Source organism: Panicum virgatum, chromosome 6K (genome assembly GCF_016808335.1).
Source record: "Panicum virgatum strain AP13 chromosome 6K, P.virgatum_v5, whole genome shotgun sequence".
Taxonomy (NCBI): Eukaryota; Viridiplantae; Streptophyta; class Magnoliopsida; order Poales; family Poaceae; genus Panicum; species Panicum virgatum.
Genome location: NC_053141.1, coordinates 34,709,663 through 34,731,061, shown reverse-complemented (window position 1 = coordinate 34,731,061; position 21,399 = coordinate 34,709,663). Strand labels below are relative to the sequence as shown.

Sequence of the window (21,399 nt, the reverse complement as noted above, 5' to 3'; positions counted from 1 at the left end):
GTTTCTGCACTACTAGTAGCTAACTACTCCTGTGGATGGACACAATTTTCTTTCCACTTTTTTTACGGCACCTTGATAGTTTTTTCTTTTGAAGAAAGTCAATTTTACTTCCGTGAACTATATTTGAAGTCTAGTTTTCTCTCTGAACTTCAAAATTGGATAAATCACCTCCGTCAACTTTTAAAACTGTTTATATTACCTCTCTAGCCTGGTTATATGTGGTTTTCTAAGGTGGTTTTATCTTTTTAGTTTAAAAATAAATTCAGTAAATACTCAACAAGGTTTTAAACCAAAAAATATCTCTAAACTTCTAAAAACTCTTAGAAAATAGCAAAAGATGGATTTGACACAAGAAATTAAAATAAAATATTTAAATTTAGTGAAAAATATCTTTAAAATCTTTTAAATTTTAGATTTAGATCTTGAAAAATATGAAAAATATCCAAAAATATGAAAAAAAACTAAAGATTCTAATTAATATATAATTACATCTTAAATGATTTTTACAATAAAATCATGAGATGAAGCCAACATGAATGCATTCGGCATTACTATATGTTGCATTTTTTCATATCATATTTATACTGCGATTTTTTTTAAAATGTATTAGACATGAATTAGAACATTTTTGTAATTTTTCAGATTTTTTGAATATTTTTTAATTTTCTAGAGCTAAATCAAAATTTTAGAAGATGCCAGAGTTTCACAAGATATAAATATATTATTTGGGTTTCTATATTTGAGAATCTTCTTGAAAACTTAGCAACCTAGACTGGATACATTTTTCATGGTTTAAAATATTTATTCAAGTGTTTACATATTTATTTTTGAACTAAAAGGACAAAACTGCCTTGGAAAGCCACTTCTAACCCGGGTAGGGAGGTAAAATGAATGGTTTTGAAAGTTGAGGGAGGCGAGTTACCAGATCTTATATAGAGTTCAAAGAGGAAAGTTAAATTTCAGGTATAGTTCAAAGAGGTAAAATAGATCTTTCCTTTTCTTTCTTTTTTTGAGATGGGGAGGGGATCTGAGGCGTGATTATATGTCGCTTGGGGTGATGGTTCCGCAAACCATCACCTGAAGCGGACAACTATCGGTGTGCATAACATTTTGGGCTATAATTAGCTCTAATTATTGAGATCGACCATTTCTATGAACCATAAATAGATTATGTACATGCAGATATGGATAAGTAGAGTGACGCGACTCTAATTAAAAAAAAGTAATAAGTACTAAATTGAGCATCAAAATTAAATTTAGATTGTATCATTATTTTTCTTATGATAAGATCTTTTAAACAAGACTAAATTTGCCTATGTTTGCATGATATTTTGAACAAAAATTTATAATTTTTCAGTAATTAAATTCGTCTACTGAGAACAAATATTTTAACAACACGAACAAATAATTATTTTTCATGAACAAAAAAATTAAACATATCGAACAAACAATAATGTACAATGAAAAATATATTATGTATACACGAATATTTGATTGTATAGGATAAATATTGAAAAATGAATATTGTGAACAAAGTTAACATCATGGAACAATTTAATCTACAAAACAAGCAAATAGTTTGACATTACAAACAAATTAAGTTTACAAAATATAAATATAAATAAGAAGGAAAACAAATAAAATAGAAGAAGCTAAAGGAAGAAAAAGGAAAGAAAACACGAGGAGTGACTGCATGTGCAACTGTAGTGCTGCAGTAAGCATGTATGTGCATACTGCAGGAGCACAAAAGCAAAGCATGCATGCTACAACAACAGCACAAAAATGCATGTAGCAGGAGCACAAAAAGCAAAACATGCATGAGCACAGAGCCCATGCTGCAGGAGCACAGAGTGCATGCACTCTAACATGTGGGCTTGGGATGCGAGAAACAGAAATAGCTCAATTAAAAAATTCAACTGACCATGCACCGCTTCAGGCAATGGAAGCCTACTTTGTAACACGTGCAATGTATAGTTGTGGGGATAGTTTTGTAGCCTGGGGAGGGGAGGCGTTGGGAGTAACGCGTGTTACCCCTTGCCGATCCATTGCACAAACCCCTTCCCATTTTAGATTCTGTGTTTTGGACCTAAATTAACTCAACAAACATCCTCGTATGTGTAAACCAGTCAAATTTATTTTGATTTGAAATAATTTTTATTTGTTGCACAAACAATAACAATTGTTCCAGCAAAAAAAATATTTCGAAACAAAAAAATAGTTATTAAATACTGTGTAATGATTTGACTGCTAGTTACACGTGTAGCTTCTAACGTTCGCGGGGATCCTCCTGAACTTAAACTATGATAGAAATAGTTTTACAGCCATCATCCGGCGGATCCAGAAACTATGGTTTTTTGTTTTTTAACCTCAGCTTAAGATGCTCAGTTGGGCTTTCCGATTGTGCCTTCTTCAGGCGCTTTTTTCATTTTTATATTTAAATTTTTTTAAAAAAATATGTCGAATAGGGAAATTTTCAAAAATGGGTGCCTTAATGAGCGACAGGGTGCCTGTCGCCCATCCAGTGGGCGACAAGACCTAAATATAAAAAAAAATTACATTTAGGTCCTGGCGCCCAGGGCGCATTAAACAGTGAACTTGTAAAATTGATATAAAATCGTAGAAAAATAAAAAAAATACAAACTCAACTATTATGGATTCTATGAAACAAGATCTACAACTTTTGTTACATAAATTTTTTTCATTTGATCAATGTATCTTGCTCTATTTTAAATACCAGTTTAATGCACTTTTATTTAAATCTCAAGATCCATCCTTTGGATGCATGTCATCTTTGGCCAAAGTGTTGCATATGGTGAGCATAGGCTTGTACAAAATTGGTAGGCCCAGAAAACATTTCTAGAATAAGTTTTTAAATTAGAACTTGCAATATATCTAGTTTAAATGAGTTATTTATCCATACTGCTTTACTGAGTATTAGAAGCCATAACTTTTACAGTACCATTATTTTATTTTCTAAGAGCTATAAAAAAGTTTGGTAAATTTTAGATAAGCACAACTAGACAAAATGAATTATTTTAGATTTTTCTAGGTACAAGAACTATTTTTCTTGATTTAGATACATTGATCAAATGAAAATTTTATGTAACAAAAGTTATAGATCTTATTTCATAGAATCCAGAACAATTGAGTTTGTATTTTTCCTATTTTTCTATGATTTTATATCGATTTTACAAGTTCACTATTTAATGCGCCCTGGGCGGCAGGACCTAAATATAATTTTTTTTTACATTTAGGTCATGTCGGGCGGCAGGCATTATTTTTGAAAATTTCGTTATTCGACATATATTTTTGAATTTTTTTTAAAATATAAAAATGAAAAAAGGCCTTGGCCTTCGTACTTGGGTCCTGACCGCACCGTGCAGCAGCCACAAACCCGGCCCAATAATGTGCTCTGCTCCCCTCCTGTCCTCTGCCGTTTCCCGCAGCCGCAGGCAGAGCGAGCGGACAAGGGAAGCACAGGCGAGAGAAAGCAAGAAGCAACCATGGGAGGGTGGGAACTGGGAAGGGGAGATTCTCCCCTGTGGCTGCGTGAGATTCTCCTTTCTGTGTTAGCTGAGGATCAGAGCGCGCGCGGTTGTCGCTGGAGATACGGTTTGCAAGGTGAGTTCGTTCCAAGATTTGTTCCATTGAATTCCCCTTTAATTTATAGCGGTCCCTCGATTTATCCTTCACCCCATCATTAAGTTCAGGATTTGTTGTTTCCTAAGGCGATCTGGGTTGGGCAAAAAAACTAGCAGATATCAGTCACCCATATTTTAGATCCTAATCCATGTAGGGAGACACTGCAAACTTGCTGCCATCCTTTTTCAGTGGAGCGGATCTACAATGTGAGGTCAAAACACGTCAGGTTATGTCAGCCACTTGATTCGTGAGCTTCATATGTTTTTTCTTTAAAGCGCAAACAAACGCCCAAGAGGGCAAACGCTTTACTTACACTCAAATCTGTACTATTACAAACTTTGGCCCAAAGATGATGCATATGTTACAGACTTCATCAACACATGGGCAGCTGCCATCATGCTAGAGCAGGATGATCTAATCACATTTCGAGTACGTTTTAGATGGAAATATGAGCTAAAAGTTGGAAATTTATAAATTCATCCAAAAAAAACATACTTTATAGTTTTGAAATAAAAAATTAAAACTTGACACATCCATAGAACATGTTATGATATATTTTGTCACAAAAGTTGAGATAAAAAATCTTTCTATATCAAGTCATATGAGAATGACTGTTTCAGGTTCTTTTGCACTGGGAGACAAAATTTGTCCACTAGTGCACAAATACCTAAAATTTGTTTTTTTTTCATATGAATTAATCTATAATGAATTTGGATCTCAACTTTCACAACAAAGTACATCTATGGATGAACAATTGATGTGTCAAGTTTCAGATATTTTCGAAACTCCAAAGAATGTCTTTTGGATGAATTTTAAAATTTCCAACCTTTAGCTCATTTTTGCCAGATATGTCCCAAGTACCCCTATATGATACCATCAACATTGTTGTATTCCTCTCAGCAGGATATTACACCACAGTGACTGCTAATCTTACCAGAACACAGTACTGTCTGTCGTACTGAATGGAATCCACCTCTTCAAGCACAATCACAATACTGTACTGTATTTTGTTTTGCCATCTCCAATACTAGCGTAGTGCCACATTGCTTCAAAGGTTTGCCAAAATCAGAATTATATTCATACAGTAAGTGCTCAGTGGACCTGCTGCATGTTTGGCCTCTCTTGCGGAGAGTTCTGGAGGCACTGAGACGCTACTGAAATCAACCTTGTGATTTCTTCCTGTTCATCAGTTTTGGGTGCGGGTGGGCGGTGGTCAAGGTGCTCTCTGAGGACCGTGCCCTCCTCCCTGAGAAAATTAGGGCTATTCAGAAATTCTCCGGGATGTTTTCCCATCAGCACTTCTAAAGCTATAACGCCAAAGCTGTAGACATCACATTTCTCGGTGACCAAGGGTGTGTAGGAAAGTTCTGCGTCCAAAAATAGCATGCTTGTAAAGGACACGATGCTATTAAACATACTGAAAGTTAGTTTCTAGTGTGGCGTGGGTGCCTTGTATGAAAAAAAAACATACCAGGAGCCATGTAGCCGTATGTCCCTGCCAATGCACTCCAATTTGATGAATCAGGTTTTAGAAGCCTCGCCGTGCCAAAGTCTGAGACGAAAGCCTTGAATTCAGCATCTAATAAGATGTTGCTACTTGTTACATCTCTGTGGATTACTGGAGGACAGCAATCATGATGCAGGTAGCATATAGCTTGAGCGACGTCCTTTATGAGAGTTGCCCTTTTCTGCCAATCAAACTGGACGGCTTGTTCCATGTCACTTAGGATGGATGCTAGGCTTCCCTTCTCTATGTATTGGTACACTAGGAACTTGTACTGCCGATGCGAGCAGTACCCATACAGCTTGACGATGCTGCGCTGGCGGATCTGTGCTAGTAATTCAATCTCACGATGAAAACCTTTTTCTTCTTTTTGTGGCTCTTCATCCATGGGATGGAGCTTCTTGACAGCAACCACCTGACCATCTGGGAGACTAGCCTTGTACACTTGGCCATATCCTCCCTCTCCAATGCGATGTTTCTCATCGAAATTGTCTGTTGCATTGATAATGTCCTCGAATGCCATTATTCCGTTGAAGTTCCATACGGAGAATACAGCTGTTCTTGCTACAGTGCCACTCTCTTGAGAGGATTTCTTCCTCCAATTCAAAGCCATACTGACACCTGCAGTTATACAAATGATAGCTGCCAAGATAGGAATACCAACTTCCAGCAACAGTTTTTGACCTTTTTTTTTGTGATTTGCAGGGTTTGAATGACATGATTGAAGGCCAACCAGCTCGCCACAAAGTCCTCTGTTGTGAAGAAACCATACCAGTGAGACATTGTGGATACCTTGTGGAACTGAGCCTTCTAGATTGTTGAAGGAAACATCAAATATGGACAAGCTCCGCATACCTGCAACAGAGTTGGGTATACCTCCACTGAATTGGTTGTGAGATAGATTTATGCTTTCCAACATATCTAGCTTCCCTATTTCAGATGGTATGGCACCGCTTAGATTGTTATGGCTAACATCCAGTGCTGTCTGTAGGTGAATCAGGTTGCCTATTGAGCCAGGAAGACTTCCACTTAAGCTATTGTTATTCAATTTTACCGATTGTAGCCCCAAACATTGTCCAATTTCTTTTGGCACTGTTCCATTTAGTTGATTGCTTGACAAATCAAGGACCTCAAGAGCAACCATTTGGCCAATCTGGTTAGGGATATTTCCAGACAATTTATTTCGGCTTAAATCCATCATGTAGAGGTTGGTTAACTCTACAATTTCAGAAGGTATTTCCCCTGTCAAACTATTTGAATAGAGGTCAAGCTTTCTGAGATTTTTCAGCTTTGTGAGATCATGAGGTATATGACCAGTAATCATGTTCTCTGCTAAAAAAATTTCTGTCAGGTTATTGGAGGAACCCCAGCTTGTTGGAAGCTGACCTCGTAGCTTGTTTGAGGTTAATCCTATGAATTCCAGATGCGGGTACACCCCACTAAGTTCTTGAGTTATATCTCCATCCATCTGATTGTACATGATATCAAGGATTATCAAGGAGCTGCAATTCTTGAAACTCCTAGGGAAGGAACCATTGAAGTAGTTGTTTGATGCTGAGAACCACTGGAGCTTGCTGCCTTGGCACAACTCCGGCATGCGTCCAGTGAAGCTGTTCCACGTCAACTCAATGTCAACTAAATTGGTAAGGTTTGAAAGTGTTTGAGGCAACTGTCCAGTAAGTCTATTTCTGATCAGACGCAAATCTTTTATGTTCTTCAAATTTCCGAAGCTTTCAGGGACCGACCCAGATAATCGGTTGTAGTAGAGGTAGAGAGTCTCCAAATTCTGCAGATTTCCTAGATCTGTTGGAATTGTGCTGGAAAAAACTATTGTCTTGGAGGAAAAGGGAGGTGATGGAGCTCATGTTTCCTATACTTGATGGCAGCTGACCATCCAATACATTGGAAGAGAGGCTAAGCTCCACAAGATTAGCAAGACTCCCTAGCACATATGGAACGGATCCTGATAATTTGTTCTCGTAAAGGTACAAATATGAGAGCTCTGTCAAATTGCCAAGGCTCAGAGGAATGCTCCCGGTGAGTTGATTCTTGTAAAGGTATATTTCCTGAATATCAGTGAGATGTCCTATATGCTCAGGAAGGTGGCCACTCAGCCTGTTCTTGCTGGCTGCTAGATACCGCAATCTGGTCAAGTTTGTGATGGCTGACGGAATGTTGCCAGTGAAATTGTTTTTGGACATAATGAGAGTGACAAGATTTCTAAGGTTTCCGATCTCATTGGGAATTGGACCGGTAAGAAAGTTATCGAACATTTCTAAGTATTGCAGCTTATCAAGGTTACCGATGCTACCAGGAATAGGGCCGGTCAGGAGGTTACCACCAAGCTCTAGGTGTGCCAAATTCACAAGTTTTCCCAATTCTGTGGGAATTGGACCAGAGAGCTGGTTAGTGAACAGCCGTGCATCTCCTAGCATGGTGAGGTTGGTGATGGAAGGAGGGATGGTTCCTGTCAGGTTGTTGTTGTACAAGTGGAGTTTCTGCAGGGACTGGAGCCTACCAATGGATGGAGGGATGGTACCTGTGAGGCCGATCATGGAGAGGTCAAGCACAGCGAGGCTCCCGAGTTTACCGACTGTTGTCGGAATGCTTCCGGTGAGCTGGTTGCCCGAAAAGTTAGAGCGAGGAAAGCTCCACAAGGGAGCCAATTGAAGGCGGCACTGATCCTGATAGCTGGATGTTGTTGCTGATGTCAACTTTGGTCAGGAATGGCAGAGACTGAAAGTCAAGCGCATCGAGCCAGGGGCACGGACTAGTACTATTAGTACTACTAGCAGCTACTTCGGGTGATGTCAGCAATTAATGGTGTTCGGTCAGGGGCACGGACTTGGCTTTATGGCCATAGGCGAAGCTCCTTCGTCTCGGTCTCGAACTCGTGGCGTCTCCTCCCAAGCTATCGGTTCGGTTCCTCGATTGTTGTACAACTTCGGTCTTTAAAAGATCGGTTCTTTACAGAAAGAAATAGAAACCGAGAAAATTCAATTTTGATAACTTCAGTTCGATTCTATTATAACCAAACTAACTGAATCTATCTCAACACACATAGGTTCACAGATAAAAAAAAAATTAGCGCTGACTGCCGCCCTCACCCGCTGGAAACGCCGAGGTGGCCGCTGCCGCCCCACCCACTGGATACGCCAGGGAGGCCGCCACCGCGCGTCCCAACGGCCGCGCGCGGTTCAGCAACGGCAGGCGCGGGATGTCGAGGGCCGGCGGCAACCGGCATCCTGGCGGCGGTTGTGGTCGTGGGGCGCGGCCGCGTGGGACGGTGGCCGGATGCCGGCGATCGCGGTAATCGTGTGAACGGTATCATGATACACAAAGTAGTTCAGGCCGTTCTTTTAGGTTGAAAATGCACACTCAAAATCTGTTTTAGTTAAATAAATCTTTATTCGTAATGTTTCCGTCAGAAAGATGGATTTGGTCCAAATATAATAAGAAACGAACTAATGCAACATAAATGGACTCAAATAAAATAAGAATGTGAGAATACAAGCCGTGCCAGGAAATGGAATGCTTGGAAGAGGGCCAAGCACGCAACGCGGCCTCGTGAGCTGGGCTGGATCCGCGCAGGTAAAACAAGCCACGTAACAGCATCTCTAGCAATAGTCTCTATTTGCAGCTTCTATTCTTTTTAACAGAAGTTTTTTCTACTTTTTTGAGTTATAATATTCATCTTCAACTTCAGCAATTGTCCTCAAATTTCAGCCTCTACTCTGATATACTTATGTGGGACCCATTTGTCAGGGTCTCCTCCATTTTACCCTTTCCTTGTGTTTCGCTTCCCTGCGCATCTTGCGAATCATATCCCCCCTCCCGATGCATCTCTTTCCCTCTCTAGCATCTCTCTCGGCTGTGTGCATCTTGCGAATCATCTCTCCCTGGCATGCATCCCATGGCTGAGATTTACTCTTCCCAAAATAAACACAATTATTTGATTTTTAGAAATTATGTTTGACCGCTCGTCTTATTCAAATTTTTTATATAAATTATAAGACAAATAAAATATTATTAAAATATCATTAGTGATGTAATAAGTCATAACCTATGCCGTTGATCTTTAGACTGAGCCACGTTTGACTTTGCTTTAAGCGGGCGCGTCTCGAATACGCTTGTACTTGCTTGTTACCGAGCGTACGTTTCTTTTGGAATGAAATAGGGAACCCTTTTGTCTAAAAAAACATTAAAAATGCTAGGAAATTATGACCATAAAGAAGAAAATCCATAAAAAATACAATAGCATCGATAGAGAAAAAACCCACAAATTATTGCCAGAGGACTTTTTTTTTTATAAACGGCAGAGAGAGTTTTCCGAAGTTGCAGGATTGAACATGACATGCAGAATCTGTTCAATTAGCTACTTACATCACGATACAAAAATATGATCCAATACCAACCACGTCCTAGAACGAAACTTGTAACGCATACTGTTACAGTTCATAAGAAGATATCAGATGCAGCTTGTTGAAGATGTACCGTAGTAAAATAAATCTCAGCCAATGGTACACCAATAATGCAATGCAATTGTCTTGAGTAGCATTCAACGAGCTGAGCTCGTGGAACACTTGCGTCGCCCCAATTCCTCAAAGCGACTAGGTGAACTACTTGTGCCTCTGCAAGAATTGAACGAGCTCGTCGACGTACAACTCCTGCCGGCCACCGTCGTCGCCGACGACCGCCTCCCGCAGCCTCCTGGCATTGCGCGCGAGCATCTTCCCCTCCTCCCCCACCATCACGCGCCTCACGGCCTCGGCGACATCGTCCCTGCCGAACCAGCCATCGTCGTCGCGCCGCTCCACCTCCACGCCGACACCCCGCTCCGCCATCATCCGCGCGATGAGGCCCTGGTCGAGGATGAACGGCAGCATCACCAGCGGGAGGCCGAACCGGAGGCTCTCGGCGACGGAGCCCCACCCGCTGTGCGTCAGGAACGCGCCCACCGCGGCGTGCGCCAGCACGCGCACCTGCGGCACCCACCCCGCGCACACCATGCCGCGCGCCCGCGTGCGCTCCTCGAACCCGTCCGGCAGCAGCGGCGTGCCGGCGGCGGCGCCGCTCGGCGGCCGGAGCGCCCACAGGAAGCGTGCCCCGGAGAGCTCGAGCCCCGCGGCGAGCTCGCGGACGCTCGCCGCCGTCACCGGCGCCTCGCTACCCAGCGCGACGTAAACGACGCTCCCTGGAGGCTGCTCGTCGAGCCACTGCAAGGCACTGGACCGTGCGACGGCGACGCCGGTGCCGTCGCCATGGTCACCGTCGGACTCGCGCAGACCGTCCTCCGGGAGCAGGAGGCCGGCGGGGAGGACGGGCTTGCGGAAGAGCTCCTGGAGCAGCGGGAACACCCGGGGCTGCTCGACCTCCGGGCAGCTGCGCACCACGAGGAGGACGCCGGACGCGTTGAGCTGGTTGGCGGCGGCGATCCAGGCGGCCTCGTGGCGGCGGAAGGCGAGGGAAGGTGGGGAGGGGAACCACCTCGGCATGGGCATGAAGTCCTCGACGGTGACGCGGGGATGGCTGACGTTCTGGCGACGTGAGCCCATGTACGCGATTCCGGTCGCCGTGATGATTTGGAACATCGCGCAAGGTGCAGGGAAATGGGTAGGCTACGCTATCATCACTACCGTATAAACCCAAGATATTTGCGAGTAGAAGATCATAGATCGTTACCACTAGACGCGCAGCGCAGCGGAAGAAGTCGCGCGTCGATGTAGAGAAAGTAGTCGATCACGTCCCACGAACCGAGCTCCTTGTACTTGATCCCAGCAGCCGATCAGCGCAGCAGTCGCAGCAGCGCCTCCACGGAGTCCACACGTACGGGGATGAAACGCCGGGCGTCGGTGTGCTAGCACCGCACGCACGGCAAGGGCGGCGGCCGAGAGAGAGGGAGGGGCGGCGGCTAGGGAGGTGGCGCGGCTCAGGTCATCGCCCCCTAGCCCCTCCCTCATATATATAGGGCGTACTAATGGGCTTCTATCTCATAGGCCCATTAGTAACCCTAATCCCTCTTGGATCAATATCCACTTGGGCCTTTAAACCGTATTGTGATGATGGGCTCTTGGGCATATCACCAACAATCTCCCACTTGTACTAGAGACAATCATACATGCAAGTTTTCCAACATTGCAAACCCCTTAAGTGTGTGACCCGTTAGGTTCATGTGTAGGTGGTCGTGATCGGAAATCATTTCCGAATCACAAGTCAATAGCGGCACCTAGCAGGGCATAGTGACTCACAAATACATATAAAGATCATATCAGCCGAACCATAGATATACTCATACACCGATCCCTTTGCCACACGATACCAGTCAAGCTCAAAGCGAGATGCGTGCCACCTTTGTGATAGCTCGACCATTCTCTCGATCTAATAGTGGATTCTATTCATAACTAATCTTTAGTCATCATGATTAACTCTTTAATCACTTTGGCATGGCCATGCACTTTCAAATCCAACTATCTCGAGGGGCCCAGAGATATCTCTCCTGTTATCTAGGAGGGGCAAATTCCATCTTGATCCGCTCACATCCCATTCCATGTTTCATGACATACCTGTAAGCTGCTTTTGTAACTACCCAGTCACGGAGTAGCGTTTAGCAGCCCCAAGATGCACCACTACACACAGTGAGAAACAATGACGATCTCAGGTCTAAGGATTCAGTAGGTATAACACTCAAGAACAACTGATGGCACATACAAAATAACAATCCCAACATTGTCTTGGAGTGGGTCAATCCAACACCATGTTCACCAACATGTGTCCACATCATTAATCCGATATCTCCATATCCATGATCCGTGAAACATGATCATCAATTAATGCATGTGCTATTCTCAACGTCGTTGTTGTCCCACACAACGACATAAACTAGGGATAATTTAGAATCATATCATTTTCAACAAAGAGTTTCACGAACAAGTCACATACTTGATAATCAATGTAAAATAATCATCCATGGAACAAATAACAATTATTTATCATTACATAAACATACTCATGACACAAAATCTCCCACGCACACTAGAATCACTGATGTAAGTATCTAATACCCATAGATCTCATGTGCGCCTCATGCTTTGGTTGTGGGAGAGGCTTCGTCAACGGATCAGCAACGTTTGAATCTGTGTGCACCTTGCAAACCTTCACATCACCTCTCTCAACAAAGTTACGGATGAGGTGATACTTTCGCAGTATATGTCTGGACTTCTTAGTTGTTCTAGGCTCCTTTGCTAGTGCAACGGCACCACTATTATCACAATAGAGGTCCACTGGACTGGACGCACTAGGAACAACACCCAAGTCAGAAACAAACTTTCTGATCCAAACAGCTTCTTTTGCAGCTTCGGAAGCTGCAATATACTCGGCCTCTGTCGTCGAATCAGCCACCGTATCTTGCTTGGAACTCTTCCAGCTCACTGCCCCACCATTGAGGCAGAAAACAAAACCGGATTGCGATTTGGAGTCATCTTTGTCTGTTTGAAAACTAGCATCGGTGTAACCCTTTACAAGGAGCTCATCTTCGCCTCCAAATATTAGGAACATATCCTTAGTTCTTCTCAAGTACTTAAGGATACTCTTTACAATTGTCCAGTGAGGTTCACCGAAATCTGACTGATACCTGCTCATAACACTTAGAGCAAAGGAAACATCTGGGCGCGTGCAAAGCATAGCATACATGATCGACCCTATGGCTGAAGCATAAGGAATCGTACTCATCCTCTTTTGCTCATCAGGTGTCATAGCACACTGACTCTTGCTTAGAGTAATGCCATGTGACATTGGCAAGAAACCTTTCTTGGAATCTTGCATATTGAACCGATTCAATATCTTGTCAATGTACGTGTCTTGGCTCAATCCAATTAGCCTTTTTGATCTATCTCTATAGATCCTTATACCCAGAATATAAGCCGCCTCTCCTAAATCCTTCATCGAAAAACTCTTTTTCAATGAGGTTTTAACGGCTTCAAGCATTGGAATATCATTTCCGATCAGTAATATGTCATCCACATATAGGACCAGAAACACAAGTGCGCTCCCACTAGCCTTTTTGTAAACACAAGGCTCATCTTCATTCTTGATGAAGCCAAACCATTTGACTACTTCATCAAAACAAATATTCCAACTCCGAGATGCTTGCTTCAATCCATAGATGGACCTTTGAAGCTTACATATTTTCCCAGCATTTTTAGGATCGACAAAACCTTCAGGCTGTGTCATATACACATCCTCACTTAGATGTCCATTAAGGAAAGCGGTTTTGACATCCATTTGCCATATCTCATAGTCATAATATGCGGCAATTGCTAGGAGAATCCGAACAGACTTTAGCATTGCGACGGGCGAAAAGGTTTCCTCATAGTCAACACCTTGAATTTGTCGGAAACCTTTCGCCACCAATCGTGCCTTATAGATGTGAACATTTCCATCCATGTCTAATTTTTTCTTAAAAATCCACTTACAGTCGACAGGTCTTACACTGTCAATCTGATCGACCAAGTTCCAAACTTGATTATCATGCATGGATTTTAACTCGGATTCCATGGCTTCAAGCCATTTGTCGGAGTCGGGTCCCATCGTTGCTTCTTTGTAGGTCAAGGGCTCATCATTTTCCATCAATAATACATGGCGCTCCTCCGTAATAAGGAGGTTGAGCTTGTCAGTAGCGCGACGTGCCCTTATAGACCTTCGTGGGGCTGGTGCCTCAACTACGGGTTGTGCAATATCTTGCACATCCCGTGGATCTTCAGTGGGTGCTGAAACAGTTTCGGGTGTTTCCTGAATTTCTTCAAGTTGCACCTTGCTCCCACTAAATCCTTTTGAGAGAAACTCCTTTTCTAAGAAAACACCATTGCGAGCGACAAACACTTTGCCTTCCGCCTTATTGTAAAATAATATCCTTTGGTTTCTCTAGGATACCCCACAAAGAAACATTTGTCTGACTTTGGAGTGAACTTATCTGACATCAAACGTTTGACATAAGCCTCACATCCCCAAACTTTGAGAAAAGATAATCCGGGACGCTTCCCAGTCCATATCTCATATGGTGTCTTCTCAACAGACTTACTTGGAACCCTATTCAGTGTGAACGCAGCAGTTTCAAGAGCATAACCCCAAAATGACAATGGAAGATCAGCTTGGCTCATCATGGACCTAACCATGTCCAACAAGGTTCGGTTCCTCCGTTCGGATACCCCATTCCATTGAGGCGTTCCGGGCGGAGTTAGCTGCGGAATAATTCCACATTGCTTCAAATGATCACCAAATTCAAGGCTCAAATATTCTCCTCCACGATCAGATCGCAGAAATTTAATTGTCTTGCCTAATTGATTTTGTACTTCATTCTGAAATTCTTTGAACTTTTCAAACGATTCAGACTTGTGCCTCATTAAGTAGATATAGTCATATCTACTAAAGTCATCAGTGAAAGTAATGAAGTACTGAAAACCACCTCTGGCTATTGAGCTCATTGGTCCACATACATCGGTATGTACAAGTCCCAACAAGTCACTCGCCCTCTCACTCTGACCAGTGAAAGGCGCTTTGGTCATCTTTCCAAGCAAACAAGACTCACATGTGTCAAATGATTCAAAATCAAATGAGCTTAACAATCCATCTTTATGGAGTTGTTCAATGCGCTTCTCATTTATATGACCTAAGCGACAATGCCAAATAAAAGTGGGATTCAAATCATTTGGTCTAAGCCTCTTAGTATTAATGTTACAGACAGATTTATCCTCAACATCAAGAACATATAATCCATTCACCAATGGACAATGAGCATAAAAAATACCATTGCAAAAGATAGAACAACATTTGTTCTCAATTACAATCTTAAAATCACCAATTTCTTCCAAACATGAAGAAGAAATAATGTTCTTGCTCAAAGCAGGAATGCAATAACAATTATTTAATTCCAAAACTAATCCGGAGGGTAGAGACAAGTGGTAGGTGCCGACCGCCAACACCGCAACCTTTGCGCCATTGCCGACCCGAACGTCCAACTCGCCTCTTGCAAATCTTCTAGTCTCACTTAGACCCTGCAACGATTTGCAAGTGTGAATCATCGATCCAGTATCAAATACCCATGATTCACTAGAAGATAATGCAATATTTATTTCTATAACATTTATACCTGAAGTGGAAGTCTCACTTCCCTTCTTCTTCTTTTCTTCCAAGTACTTCTTGCAGTTCCTAGACCAATGTCCCTTTTCATGACAGTGGAAGCATTCATCTTCAGAAGTAGGGCCAGATTTGGCCTTAGGTGCTGGCTTTAGTTTAGAGCCCGAGGACTCACCACCGGAACTCTTTTCCTTGCCTTTACCTTTGGGATTAGGAGGCGTCCAACACTTCCTCTTTTTGTTCCCCTTCTGAATCATCATCACATGATTGGGATTCTTCTTAATGCTCTCCTCTGCTGTTTTTAGCATCCCATGCAACTCACTCAATGTTTTATCCAAGCCATTCATCTGAAAGTTCATGATAAAAGGCTCATAGCTCGCCGGGAGCGACTGGAGAATAACATCAGTAGCCAAGTCTTGGTGAAGTTCAGAACCAAGTCTATCCAAAGTCTCAATGTAACCAATCATTTTGATCACATGAGGACTGACTGGGCTACCTTCTGCCAGCTTGCACGCAAACAAGGACTTTGAGATATTGAACCTCTCAGTCCTGGCTTGGTTCTGAAACATCCCACGCAGCCCCTCGATCATGGTATGAGCATCCGCATGCTCATACTGCTTCTGCAGATCAGGGGACATGGTGGCGAGCATCAGACAGCTGACATCAAGTGAGTCATTGCAGTGCTTCTCATAAGCTCTGCGATCAGTAGCAGTTGCATTGTCAGGGAGATCATCAGGATATGGCTGCTCAAGAACATACTCCTTTTTCTCTTGCCTGAGAACAATTCTCAGGTTGCGGTACCAATCAATAAAGTTTGTTCCATTCAACTTTTCTTTCTCAAGAACAGAACGCAAATTGAAAGCGGAATTGTTACTGGCAGACATGATCTACAACATTAAAGTAAAGCAAGATTTCAGCACTAAGTTTATGTAAAGACTTTCATTAACTGATTTAACAAAAGACAACCTACTATATCAAAGTCATCTTCCCTCTAATGACATATAGTGGTTCAAGATCCATAATCACTAAAATTCTAGTGAGCTTTAGCATCACGGCTAGAAAAGTAGTGATACAGGTAAGTAACAAATTACTAATCACATCTCTATGCGACTCTTGTTTGTTGGGTGGCATCCAATGCCCGGCCCCAACCCTATGCCTTAAAGCCCAAACTGTTTTGATAGCTTTGCTGAGTAAACCAATACTATGCTTGTGAATGTCCGACATCCACCCTATACAAAAGTGATAGCTGAGGGTACTCTACTTTGGTAAACCTACCACACAACGATCAAAATTTATAGGTGCAGCTATTGGTAAAAGGCATCAAAAACTCAAACTTTTCTGAGGGAAGCTATTCTATCATGATTAAAGCATCCACCATATGTAAAAGCATGAAAGAATAGTATGACAGGAAAATAAACATCACAGGCATATAATCATATTATATTGTGAATAGTATGGCCTCTTGCATCACAATGGGCTCCATCGCCATGGCTCCAAGGTGACCTCCATTGCCATCCGTCCTGTCTTGTGGTGATCATCATCGCCATCATGATTGAAACCTCCATGAAAAGATACTAAGCTACTACATCTAATAGCTAGTGAAATAATTACACGAGGATTCAAACATCACAAGTCGACACGCAGGTCGTTATACAATAATGGTGCAACCTCAACCCGGTGTGTTAACTTGCGACACGCAGGCCGCACAAATCATCACATACATCATCACATGACATTGAGGCCATACCATTCACATCACACCCTGCAAAAACAAGTTAGGCGTACGACGTGTTCTACCAAAGTAGCGCTTGGGAAACCGCTACAGCGAGAAAGCAACGGCGGTCCCTATGAAATCCCTATGAAAATCTCATCAGAGTGATCGCATCACCTCAAATCCGAGCCATTCATAATGCCTCAATTTTCACTAGGTCAATCACCTTGACCGTGCAAATTTTTGCACTTGAGAAGACTGCATCTACACATGACCTTGATCTGTTGGTTCAATCTGCTGACTATGCACACAGTTAGTCCCGATGGTGATTCCAGCCGGTAGGGACATGTCGTATGCATAACAGAGAAAGAACACAAACTAATCTTTTTGTCACATGCCGCGCAATCAACTCGCTCCAGTTTTAACCCCTTATGACCAATTGATCTAATCAAACCGTGCAAAAGTAATAGATCCAATCTACTACAACAACATATCACCTATATGCAAAAGATCCAGACCAAAAACTACGCAAGATGGCTCTGGTACCACTGTAGGGAAACGGGTAGCCTACGCTAGCATCACTACCGCATAAACCCAAGATACTTGCGAGTAGAAGATCATAGATCGTTACCACTAGACGCGCAGCGCAGCGGAAGAAGTCGCGCGTCGATGTAGAGGAAGTAGTCGATCACGTCCCATGAACCGAGCTCCTCGTACTTGATCCCAGCAGCCGATCAGCGCAGCAGTCGCAGCAGCGCCTCCACGGAGTCCACACGTACGGGGATGAACGCCGGGCGTCGGTGTGCTAGCACCGCACGCACGGCAAGGGCGGCGGCCGAGAGAGGGGGGGGCGGCGGCTAGGGAGGTGGCGCGGCTCAGGTCATCGCCCCCCTAGCCCCTCCTCATATATTATAGGGCGTACTAATGGGCTTCTATCTCATAGGTCCATTAGTAACCCTAATCTCTCTTGGATCAATATCCACTTGGGCCTTTAAACCGTATTGTGATGATGGGCTCTTGGGCATATCACCAACACAAGGAACCTGAAATTAATTGGTAATGTACAAAACCCAAAAGTGTCGATGTTTATGGCATATTGGCATGACCAACATATTCTCGCACTAGTACGCCGCACATAAGTTACCATTCCGTTCTAAATTATAGATTGTTTTGGCAAGTTAGTTATATCATTTTTTCTTTGTATCTAGTTATAGCGTGTATCCGGATGCATTGTAAAAAAAAAATCTGTGTATCTAGATTCGAAAACCAATCCGCGGTTAAAACAGAGGGAGTACATATTGAACGTCGACACATGACTAACTCAATATCTAAATTTCAGTTCAACACACGGAAAGTGATTTGAAACCAACCTTTAAAATAGTTTCATTAAACTAAACAGTAGTAGAAGGGTCTGGCCCTTCTTCCTCCTATGCGGTTAGCTCGCCGCCGCGCCACACGTCCACCACCCACTACTGTAATTAAAATAGTTTCATTAAACTAAACAGTCATAGAAGGGCCCAGGGGCGGATCTAGCATTTGTGGGTAGGGGGTGCTCATTTTCTTTCTTCTCCTCCTTCTTCCTCTCATTTTCTTCTTTTTCTTCCTTCTTTCCTTCTTCCTCCTCTTCATTCGTGGCTGAAAAATATTGGGGGGGATGGGGGCTTGTGGGGGCTCCAATGGAGTGCATGGGGTAGGGGGGCCCCCAGCTCCCACGTTGGATTCGCCACTGGAAGGGCCCGTCCCTTCTTCCTCCTATGTAGTTAGCTCGCCGCCGCGCCACACGTCCATTACCACCACTATCTCTAATATCCCATCCTTCCTAACCCGGTCTGGCCATCGCTCACTGGGGCCCACTCGAGTGAGCGCCACTTTGTTGGCGCAGCAAGCCCGCAAGCCGAACAACCACCATGAAGCCGCTGCAGTTGGCCTCCTCCTTCTCTATAGCCATCGACCATTGCAAATCGAGCAACCCAGAAACCCAACACAAACCCCACCGACCTCAACCACCATCCTAGCCGTCGGCCACTCCTCCACCTCCCACTCCTCCCCTAGTTATCAAACCAACCACCCCGCCCCAACCTCTAGCTGAGCTTCTAGCTGACGCGCGTGTGAGCAGTGGCGCGAGACACGATGATGACCGGCGTGTGCAAGCGATGGAAGATAGTGCGGCCCATAGGACCCTACCAATCTCAAACAAGAAGCCATATAACTTCCATGTTTAGAAGCTATATAGGTTCTCCGATCATTGCTACAGATTAGGCCTTTGGTCATTCTCATTTGTCCCGTCGGCCAATGGGCTCGGGACCAACCAAGTGTTTCAGTCCCGGGTCCAAGGGCTAGCCAGGCAGCTGGGGCGTGCAGGGCCCTTGTGTCCCAGTTGGTGCCACCAACCTGGACCAAAGGCTACTTATTTGTGCTCGTTGGTGTCTCCAACTGGGACAAAAAGCCCCTCGGCCGAATGTTCCCAATTGAAACCGTCAACTGAGAGTAAAATGAGCATATTAGTCCTGGACCAAGGCAAGAATCGAGACTAAAGACTGGATGTACTTTTTCTTTTTCCGCGTACAACTCCCATCCCATCTACTTATCTCTCTCCTTTCGATCGTCTCTCCCATCCCCTCATCCTTATCTCTATAGCTCTTTTCTTTTTCCTATAACGGCGGCAGTGGCGGGGCACAGCCACGGCGAGCCGCGCCCACATTGCGTGGTCGCGACGTTGGGCTATGCGAGTGGCAGCTCGGGTCCACGATGGCGGCGCAGGGCCGCGGGAAGCCACGCCGCAGTGGGCTGAGGTGGCGCGGGGCTCAGCGAGCGTGGAGAAGATGAAGTTTGAGATTGAGTCAATCATAGTAGCCCTCTTATTTTTCTTTTCTTTTTCCTTCGACGATTCTTGGATTGAAATTATGTGAATGTTTTGGGATAGACTATATGAATGATTTCTTTGTGGATTGCAATAGTGATTGGTTTCGTGAATGATTTTGTGATTAAGAAAGGATTTGGAAAAGTAGGAACCAGCGTGTGAGCGAGCGGTGGATGCGGTCGGGCGTGCGGGACCATTTTTTTATTTTAGAAAAATTACATTAATCCCGGGTGGAGCTGCCGGGACAAATAGACAAAGCACATTAGTCTCGAATGCTCAATCCTGATTGGAAATTCGGGACTAAAGCACGTTCGCAACTGGGACTAATGGGCTATTTTGTACTAATGGATAGTGGGTTGTGATCAGGGGTGGTAATGGTCATGACCCTAATAGCTTCTTCACAGTCCAACATGGTCATTAAATTTTTTAGCTCAAAATTATATTGGATTAGAGTTTGATCCTTTTAAACTCGGCCTTTGAATTTTCTAGGCCAAATTCCAAGACCCTTTACCACCACTAGCTGTGATTATCTCATTAAGCACGGCCCATCTGCCACCTATAATTATTTCGGTTTTCTCCCCCCAATAATGCGTTCCCCACGTCCTAGCTCATCTGCCTCCATCGTTAGTGGTCCAATCATTTTTGGTCCCTCCTGCTGTCGCCATTCGTCCAATATCGGCATCTAGCATTGCCTCACCACCCACCTCCTTCGCCATTACTGTACATAATGTTGCCTTTTCTAAGCCTGGCGTCACCCAACCTCCAAACCTAAACACTGAAACGGTGTTTTGCCGCGGTGCCGCCTGCAGTTTTACCTTTCTAAAGAAGGTGTTGTTCCCACCCCAAATAAGGTCATGTTGATAATATTTAACTTAAACGGATTGAACAAGTGCTTTCTGTGAATCTTTTACATGCATGCTACTATTTTCATTTTGATTTGGATAGATTCTCAGCAAATTTCTGCTGAAGATCAAATTTCATTCACGCCGATTATTCTTTTAGATAATGAAGGAATTCCACGGCGATATGTAAACACTTGCTCTTTCTAAACCGGACTTCTTCTTGCCACTGGCCAGCGCCCACTGGGCCCTGCTCGGGCGAGCCCCGTCTTACCGCCGCCGCATGCCGAACCACCACCATTGGGCTGTCGCCGCTGACCTCCTCCTCCTCCTCTAGAGCCGACGGCATTGGAAATTCAACAACAAACCCTAACACTAACCCAACCGACCTCAACCACCATCCTAGCCGCCGGTCGCTCCCCCACCTCCCACCCCTCCCATAGTTCTCATTCCTCCACCTCTAGCTGAGCTTCTCACCGGTGTGCGCGTGAGCACCGCTGCGAGACAGAATGACAGCCAGCGCGTGCGAGCAGAGGAAGAAGAAGATCGTGCGGCCCAAAGGACCGTACGGAATCTCAAGCAACAAAAGTCATATAACTTTCGGGTTCGGAAGCTTAATATAGGTTCACCGAATCATAGCATGACGTGTTGTCGTCATTAGATGCCTAGATGGGCCCTGCTTATAAGCACATACTCCCTCCGTCCTCAAATA

The 21,399-nt window shown here is 43.8% G+C and overlaps 1 protein-coding gene and 1 pseudogene across 1 annotated transcript in view; both read right to left on the bottom strand.

Annotated features, from left to right (window-relative positions):
• Positions 1–4,618: 4,618 nt before the first annotated feature.
• On the bottom strand, positions 4,619–8,007 carry LOC120713424 (annotated as a pseudogene).
• Positions 8,008–9,564: 1,557 nt separating this feature from the next.
• Positions 9,565–21,399, bottom strand: part of LOC120713423 (UDP-glycosyltransferase 91D2-like) — a 22,387-nt gene continuing 10,552 nt past the window's right edge. The window contains exon 2 of the mRNA XM_039999389.1: positions 9,565–10,764. Coding sequence (XP_039855323.1) covers positions 9,766–10,764 — 999 coding nt within the window. The 3' untranslated portion in view covers positions 9,565–9,765. The remainder of the gene's footprint in view (positions 10,765–21,399) is intronic.